The 9,122-nt window shown below is 33.2% G+C and overlaps 1 protein-coding gene across 1 annotated transcript in view; it reads right to left on the minus strand.

Annotated features, from left to right (window-relative positions):
* LIN28B (lin-28 homolog B (C. elegans)) overlaps positions 1-8,145 on the minus strand; it is a 104,011-nt gene extending 95,866 nt beyond the window's left edge. Inside the window, exons 1-2 of the mRNA XM_008569396.1 lie at positions 8,136-8,145; positions 7,117-7,304 (exon numbers count right to left, since the gene is read on the minus strand). Coding sequence (XP_008567618.1) covers positions 7,117-7,304; positions 8,136-8,145 — 198 coding nt within the window. The remainder of the gene's footprint in view (positions 1-7,116; positions 7,305-8,135) is intronic.
* Positions 8,146-9,122: the final 977 nt, after the last annotated feature.

Genomic DNA, 9,122 nt, shown 5'->3' on the forward strand with positions numbered 1-9,122 from the left:
GGGGGCAACACTGAGGGTTGCGATCCGTTGCCGGACACGGAAAAAGACAAAAAAATAAAATAAAATAAAATTTCTATGTGTATTATTTCAATAGACCTTTGCCTTAAAATAAAATAGAGAGGAAAGATATTATTAGCCACAATTTTACCCACAAGAACATTGAAGTTCCCAGGAAATGACTAGCCTAAAGTCAGAATCTCACCAAGTGGCAGAGCCAAACCCAAACTCTCATTTCCAATGTCTTTTCCCTCACCTACTACACTATTTCTCCTTTGTGATAACAACTAGGACCAAACACTGCGTCATTACTATCTGCCAAGCTGTGTGTATAGTGCTTTACATGTGTAATAACATTTTATCCCCATAATATCCCTACACAAAGTGGCTAAACTATATTCATTCCCCCATTTATAGGACACTGAGACACTGACTCAGTAACTTACTTCCACCACAGACATCTGATAATCTAGGATTTGAATACTGGTCTATTTCACCAGAGTTTATACCATTCTATACTATCTTGCAAGGATTAAATAATTATTAATAGAGCAATAGGTATTAAATTATCACTGCGGGTCTACTTAAAACCGTGTCTTTTCCCTAGCTTATACTGAGGAATATACAAGCTGAATATGTATACCTGAATACATAGGTAAAATCTCATGGTACAACAAACTATTAAAACATAAGTATCTGGATAACAAAATTATTTCCAAGCCTCAGTTTATATCTTGATATTTTAAACAATACTCATATTAAACAATATTCTATACCATAAAACTATAATAAAAAGCCATAGAGTTCACTGTAATGGAAATTAAATTATTAATATTATACAACACATTTTGTCTAATTTTAAAGAAATCATATAAAAGAAAAGAGCAATTTAATTTTCCACCATGAGTATATGACACTGAAAATAACTTATCCATGATTTTATTTTGGCAAAGACCAGTTTACGTTTTAGTTTACTTATTCAACACATACTTACTTGGCAGTTCATACTTCATCTCTACTCTTCACAACAACCTACAAACTTAGGTATTATTACTCTAGTTTACAGCTGGTTATAGAAAAAAATGTAAGACTAAATCTATCACTTATCTGTAAATCTTATTTTAGACGACATTTTCAAATTGTCAAATATTTAGATATGGGGGAACAATCATCAGACTATCTTCCAGTTTGTTACTAAGTAAATGATGAATCCTGATACATCAAAATACAACATAATACTTTTGTTACTCATTTGACAGAATACTCATTAAAAAATCACTTCTAAATGTATCCCTCTGATCTGCAAGGTACTTTCTTGAACATATTAGTATTATCAACTTTTATGCTATTAGATGTTATAATCAAATTATTTCAAGGAGGGATATAAATCACTTAAGTTTCTTATGAACTGTACATGGTACAATGCTATACCTATAGTAACTATATATTGAACAAGCTGAAAATTCTGTTACTTAAAATTTAGGGAGAAATATCTCAGGGTATGAAGAATTGGTAATAGCTGACAATGATAAAATATTTATTTCATATTTAGTTCCAAATCAAGTTGACTATCATACTTATGATAACTTTCCAGTTTAACTCATCAGAACATCCTCACTTGGTTTAGGTTATACCTTGTTTAGAAATAAAAACATAGTACAGCATATTTTTGACTAGCAACTTTTAAGTGAATCATAATACCAAAAAGATCTGCTCAGTTAAGATACACAAAACTGGGCCAGCCCAGTGGCGCACTGCTACAGTGCGCCACTTGGGAGTGCGGCGGCGCTCCCACCGAGGGTTCGGATCCCACGTACAGACCAGCCGCTCGCTGGCTGAGTGAAGTGCGGGCGCAGCACCAAGGGTTGCGATCCCATTGCCGGTCCCGGTCCGGTACAGGCGCGACACTGAGGGTTGTGATCCGTTGCCAGTCACGAAAAAAGACAAAAAAGAAAAAAAAAAAGATACACAAAACTATTTGTAATATTTATATAATTTCTAAACAGGAAAAATTAAAGCTAATCCAAATAATAAGGTTTCATGCTGTCTAAAAGCAACAAAAATTACAGTGAAGGACTTACTTTTTAATCTACCATGTTGAGTGCAAGTAACAAGTTTTTAAATGAAACCCAAGAACTCTGAGATAAGTTAAAGATAAGTGGTTTGTCACTTACATGTTTATTTTAAAAACAATTATTTGATTTATTGCCTCCACTTGTTGTGAATGCTCTTTAAAAAAAAGAATCAAAAATAAGTAAGAGTATGCAATACCAACAGCTAACCCTAATGTAAACTACAGACTTTGAGTAATTATGATGAGTCAATGTAGGTTCATCAACTGTAACCAACACACTACTCTGGTGGGGAATGTTTATAATGGGAGGCTATCCATGTGTTGGTGCAGGGGGTGTATGAAAAATCTCTGTGCCTTCCTCTTAATGTTGCTATGAACCTAAAACTGCTCTAAGAAAAAATGAAGTCTTAAAAAAAAGGTAAGAGAAAAATATTTAAGAGGTACAACAATAATCTTTAAAACAGAAGGGAGGACTATGTCTTGAATATGTACCTAATTCACATTTCAAGTTTAAAGTGAATAAGAATAAGCATATCTTTTTAGAAGAACAAAAAAAGAAAATGTACCATCATCTGAAAATCAAAGGGAAAGTATCCAATATCTTTAGAGCTATACTAAAGTCTTATAAAATTTTGCTTTAAATGCCTTTATATGCGATTTTATGATTAAGCAGCTTTAAAAAAGCATTTGTTTGGGATTCTTCTGAATTGGTCTACTGGGCAAATCATCTTTAAAAATTGTCTTATAAAATGGTTAGAAACCATTTTCAAAATATTTAAACACATAACTTGATATACGAACAAGCTATAACTGTTTATGATCACATTTTTAAATTCCCAAGATTTCTAAATATTTTTTTAAACTGGCAGTTTAAATAGCCCAGGAATAACAATAATTTCATATTCTGCGTGTGAAAAATGCTTTCATGCTAACCCATGACAAAATGTCTAATTAATTAGCAATAAAATATTATGCAAGCCCTTAAACATGAACATACTGGAGTAAATTTGTTTTTGTAAATTAATACTAAAAATATAGAGACATGAACTCTATCCTAGATAAAACAATTGAACTGTGCATAAAACTTAAAATTTTTGTATATTTAAATATTAGTCATTTCCAAATGTTTTCATATCCCATACTATTAATAATGCTTTAAATTCAGCTCAGTTACAATTATTATTCTTATTTCTTATATTTCCATTACTCCTTGAGATGTTTCTTAAGCAAAATAAAAAAAGGAACATAAAATATATAAAATCTTTGTAATATGGATATTTGTATTATCTACAAGATCAAAATATAAATCAGAAATAAAGATAAGAAAAAAACATCAATACTCGAAAGGTATATGAAGATTTCAAAAACAAATTATTAATAAATATTTAAGCCTCTGAGTAATGGTAGCTTAACTGCAGTCATATTAAAATTACTCTTTCTCTTTGGAAAAAATTCTTGCATAAATTATTAAATAAATAAGATACATTTATGTTAACAATTCTTTGTGTTATATTTCATGGCAAAGAATTACAAATGTATGTAAACTCAATACGTGCAGAAAGTATTAACACTCAAATTACTGAAGAAAGGGCAATAGGGAAAATTGATTCCATACTTCCCTAGAATAAAATAAAATTAAAATGATCATTTTATCTTACTAGGCAAGATAATAGCCTTGAAAATAAATATCAAAATCTATGTAAGGAAAAACTTGCATGATAACAAACATCAACAGGTAGTTACTGGGTAACACTAACCTTCTCCCAAAAAACCCTAATATTTAATTACCATGTAATTCCTTTAAAGTACCATCAAATATTTAAGTCCTATTAAAAACTTATAATATTTAAAATAACTGCCAGTGACCTTTTCCAGGCAACATATACATGTTATCTAACAATCTAACAGGGGGTACAAATATTTAAGCTTATTAATAATAAGAAACTAATAGGAGTATTAATTATTAGCACTTATAAAATAATTGTATTCTAATTGATGAAATCACCTTAGTAAGAACCTAGACTTACAAGTCTGTATTAAATATTTTAAGGAACATCTCAGAAACAGAGAAATGTGATGAAATTCACAAATACAATATATATATATTTGTTAATGTTTAAAAATAAAACACTCACTACTGAACTTTATTAATGTTTCACAGCTAACATGGGTCAGAATACATATATTCATTTCAAACCATAAAAATGTGATCATTTAAGTCACAAGTTAACATTAGAAAATCATAGGGAGACTGTCATTTTAAATAATCAATGGTCACACACCATCCTCAAACTGCAGACTCCCACTGCATTTATCAACATGTCTAAAGATACAGCACCTAGGCATGTATTTCTTTTTGAGAAGGTGGTGACACCACAAGAAACTACAAAAAAGTGTGACTGTATTACTACCAACAAATTTTAAATAGAATTATGTACAATAAATGTATAGCTCTATTTAAAAACACATACACATATATCCTCTTTATTTCAAAGCAACTGAATTGTTTTGATACGCAGTTTTTTGCACTCAGTATTTTTAAAAGAGAAAAATAAATCCAGGGTGCCTTGGCATAAATTTTTAAATATTATTTTAAAGAAACCCAAATCATTTATTTTTTATGCCCCAGATATATACTATTAAAAACATGTTTCAGAATACTTTAAAAAAATGCAATGACATGTGTACTTCTGAATATTCAAAAAATAAAAATAAAACTGTCATATATTTAAAATAATTTTAGTAGATAATGGTCCAGCTGAACATTTTAAATTCGTAATTATCTGCGATGCATATTCTTTTATAACCAAATAGTATACAAACATAATGAAAAAAATCTAACCTATAAATATAACCCAGTATATTTTCAAAAATGCTCACACAACAAAAATAGCAGCTAAAATAATAATTAAAAGTGTTTTTTAAATTTTTATAAAGTGTCCTGATTTACAAGCTGATTCTATAAGGGATGCTCACATGACACCCATACGTATCATTTAGGATCATCTAATTGTTACTTGTAGTTGCTTGGCTAAGATCAGTAGGATGCCTGCCTTCTTCAAAACAGTTATTCATAAAATTTATATGCAATTTATGTAAATCCCACTATAACACAGAAACCCTTTTAACTAGGCATCATTTTATATTGTCCTTTACGTAAATACATGATGTGTAACAGAAGATTAAAGAAAGTCAAATATTAAAAATCAATGTTTATAATCTAGGAACTTTTAGGGATATATAAAAACTTTACCAGCAACATAATATTTTTAATTCAGTGGATATAGGAATGTCTATCAACATATAAGCATTAAATAGCTTAAATTTGGATGTCTCATGAAGCTAAACATTAACATTGGCTAATAAAATGTCTAATATTTGAATATTTTAAAAGGTAAACATAGAAAACCAAATTATAACAAGGTGTGATCAGACAAAGAAGAAAAGGGCTATTTTTTTCATTCATCTATAAAACAAATTTATGAGATCGTAAAGAACAATTTAACAACCTAAAAAAGGTTCAAAGGGGGGAAGCAAGAGCCTGAGAGAAAATGGATTTGTCAATGATTTTAGTCATTCAGTCTGAGGAGGAAGAAAAGCAGAAAATACAGCTTCATTCTGCAATATAAAACAGGCTGCATAAAATCCAGTAGCTTGTATGTGGACTCCTATTTATGTATTTAAACCCTGTTTCAATTCACAGATTATGCTGATCCTTCTACATGTAAACAGCCAATAATGATGGCCAGGCCTTTAGGGAAAGAAAACACACCACACAGCAAGGTCAGGAAGCTACTAAGCACCACAGGACAACAGATCAAAACAGAATGGTTTCATATGTTTCTATTGTTTATATACTTGATTTGAAGATGATATTACTTTTTGGGAGGGTAGAGAGGGCATAAATATTACCAGGAACATGCAACACAATATCAAATAAAATATATGCTTTTCATGCAAATATACTAAGTATTTCAGGCATGTAACTATGTCAATCTGTAGTATTAATAGCCATTTATTCTTTTTATCTTAGGTTGTCAAGCCAAAATAAACTTCTTTAACCCTAAACTTCTTTTTTTCTAACTAAGAATTCATTACAGAGAATTTGTATTTCTTTTAATGAAAAAACCAGTTTGCAAACAGTAAATATCTTTTTTACTCTAAAGAGTTAAGCAATAGAGAGGAGTGAAAAGGGGAAAAGGATTAATTTATTATTTCCTAGGTAAAATTTTGAAAATGGGAAGCAATGACATTCTGCTTGGTATTTAAGCATCTTAAAAAAATTACAACACATTATAAGCAATGGTGGAAATTTACCCCGAAGTAGCAGACTAACACATTTTAAACATACAAGCTAGAGCCGCCTCTGGCCACATGTTTTTTGAGTTCAGTCTCTTAAAGAGACAGTATCCTTGGACCAATGCCCTACACAGACCACATTTCTAAAATGTTTAATTACCAAGCACCCCTCTTGCTTTTCTTCAAATTCATTCTTTGCCAACAGCGTTCTGTTTTATTTTATTATAAAATCAAATTATTTTGATCTGAATCTACAAATGACTACAGGGCAGGCAATGATGAAATAATAGAGGAAGCTACTCTGACTAGAGGTGTCTAAAATAAGGGGATCTATACATTCCTTATAACAGCATATTGTTTTGCTTTTTTTTTAAAACTTTAAAATGATCACTGTTTCTTCATTCATTCTCCCACCCATTCACGAGGCACGGGGGACAGAGTATATTGTAACCAATAACACCGGAAGCTACAGGAGAGCAATTTTGCTGTCGAGGGGGAAATGCTAATAAACTCAACCCGAATTCAAACAGTGAAATTTCAAAGATTTCATTTTCTATTTAAGAAAAGCTATCCCGAAAGGGGCCCACGCACATACCCTAAAAACTGGATTATCTCATGATTTTAAGGAAGATCTTTTCTTTCAATATACCTAAGGGTACACAATATTGTACGTCTACTGACATAACTACTGATCAACTCCTCCATATGGAAACGGGTGAAGAGGGAAAAAAAAAAGTTTGGCTTACTTGGTGTACAAATACATCGACTGGAATATCCAAGGGGTTTCCCTCTCGGTTTATCATGGAGATGAATCCAAATCCCATGCGCACATTGAACCACTTACAGTGGCCAGTTCCGCGCAAAACCTGGGATTCCTCCTCTGCCGGCTCCGGCAGCTTCCCGGGCTCTTCTCCAGCACCTTTGCCTGCCCCGCCTGAGATAGAACAGTACACAAAAAAAGTCAGTTAGTCTGTATTCCCATACTGTGCTCACCGAAAGAGGAAAAAAAAAAAAAACTGCTTAAGGGAAAAGGGAGAGGAGACAAAAATATAAATAAACGGTTTGATTCCTTTTCTTTTACAGAAAATATTTAAAATGAGAAGGGTTAAAAGGGAAGCGGGGGAGGGGGAAGCCAGGCTGTTCTGTCGATCACGCCAACTTCCACGTTTCTGTACATACGTGTACTTTTTCATTTAACTCCGCTTTTCAGCCACATATTACTGTACAGCATGCAATACTTTACTTGCATATTGCTGATTTAACACTGATCCCATTTATAAGGAGAAATTTTCAGCGAAACTATTCTCTCCGGCGGGCACGAGGAGGAAAGAAATCGTGGAGATGGTTAGAACTAGTAGTTAATGCACATGCGGCAGCAGTGAATCCAGGGTTATCTACAATGTGCATTCCCCTCCCCCCCATAACTTTCAATTAAAGTTGGGGTGGAATGGGGGAGGGGGCAGGTGTATAAAAGTTTTCTTGGGCTCACTAACTGAAACTGCGCTTAATCACACTCACACAATTCAAACAATAGCCCACTAAAAGCTTTTCAAGTTGTGAATCAGTGTGGGCGGTACAAAACATTTTTGGAGATCTATAACAATAGGTTTGCAGAAAGCCCCATTGCGCGATGGGGGGTGGGGAGGTAATGCCCAGTATTGGGGTAAAAGGAGAAGGGGGAGACCGGCAAGAAGGGTGGGAGAGGGGGAGGGGGAGAGAGAAGAAGAAAGAAAATCACAGTAAAACAATAGAAAAGAAAATTAACCTTCGGCCATGTTGCCCCACGGGCCCTCAGGTCCAAACTCGTGAGATGAAAACTTTCCCTTTGGAACGGAGTGATCTTCTGCATCAATCTAACATCTTGATTTTGTGCGATCACAAATTTAGCTCGCATGGTCTAATGTGCTTTCCTTCTTTTGGTTTTTTTCTCTTCTCTCTCCAGTTTCTGGCCCCCTGAGCACACGTGACTTTGTCAATTACATGCTTTCTTGCTACTAATTTCACCTCGGATCCTTAAGGGGCTGGCAAGAGGAAGAGATAACCAATCGCCATTTCATCTATGCTGACATCAAAATAATTTATGAATGAACACGAAAAACTCAAACATGTTATCTTAAAGACAATTTGGGACGCTTCTTTACGATAAATCAGAATGCTGATTTCGTGCTTCTACTTAAACACAATGGAAGGTCCTTGTGAATCGTCGATTTAGAAAAACGGCACAGTCATATATGTGCACACGCGTGCCTTACACACAAGCCTGTCTAAATAATCTCATGGGGAGGGGGGTCTTTAAATACAGCAATCGATGTAGGGGTTTTCCCCCCTAACAATTCAACTACTCCATGGCAGTAAACCTGCTTAGGACGCTAATTTCATATTTCACTTGGTTCTTAGAGAAAAATATATAATTCATAAACAATCTAATTAAACCTAATTAAATCTCCATGAAACTTTAGATAATGGTAATATACACCTACAAAAAGGCAAAAGCACATGATTGTGCCCTGAAATATTTTCAAATTTAAAATAAAATCCTTACCAGAAAAATCGCTATCACCTTTATAGAGTCAAATTGTGTTTTAAGTTTATCATTTCGGAACATTTTAGAGGAGGTTGGCAAGGAATTGTACTTCACAGGTTTCTCCGCCATCTCTTTCCGGGGGAGGAGATGTGATTAATGACTTCCTAAATAACAGCCCAGTTTTCCAGCCTAACATAGAGTGAACCTCAATCAGTGGCGATTGTTCCC

The sequence above is a fragment of the Galeopterus variegatus genome, unplaced genomic scaffold, assembly GCF_000696425.1.
Source record: "Galeopterus variegatus unplaced genomic scaffold, G_variegatus-3.0.2 Scaffold491, whole genome shotgun sequence".
Classification (NCBI taxonomy): domain Eukaryota; kingdom Metazoa; phylum Chordata; class Mammalia; order Dermoptera; family Cynocephalidae; genus Galeopterus; species Galeopterus variegatus.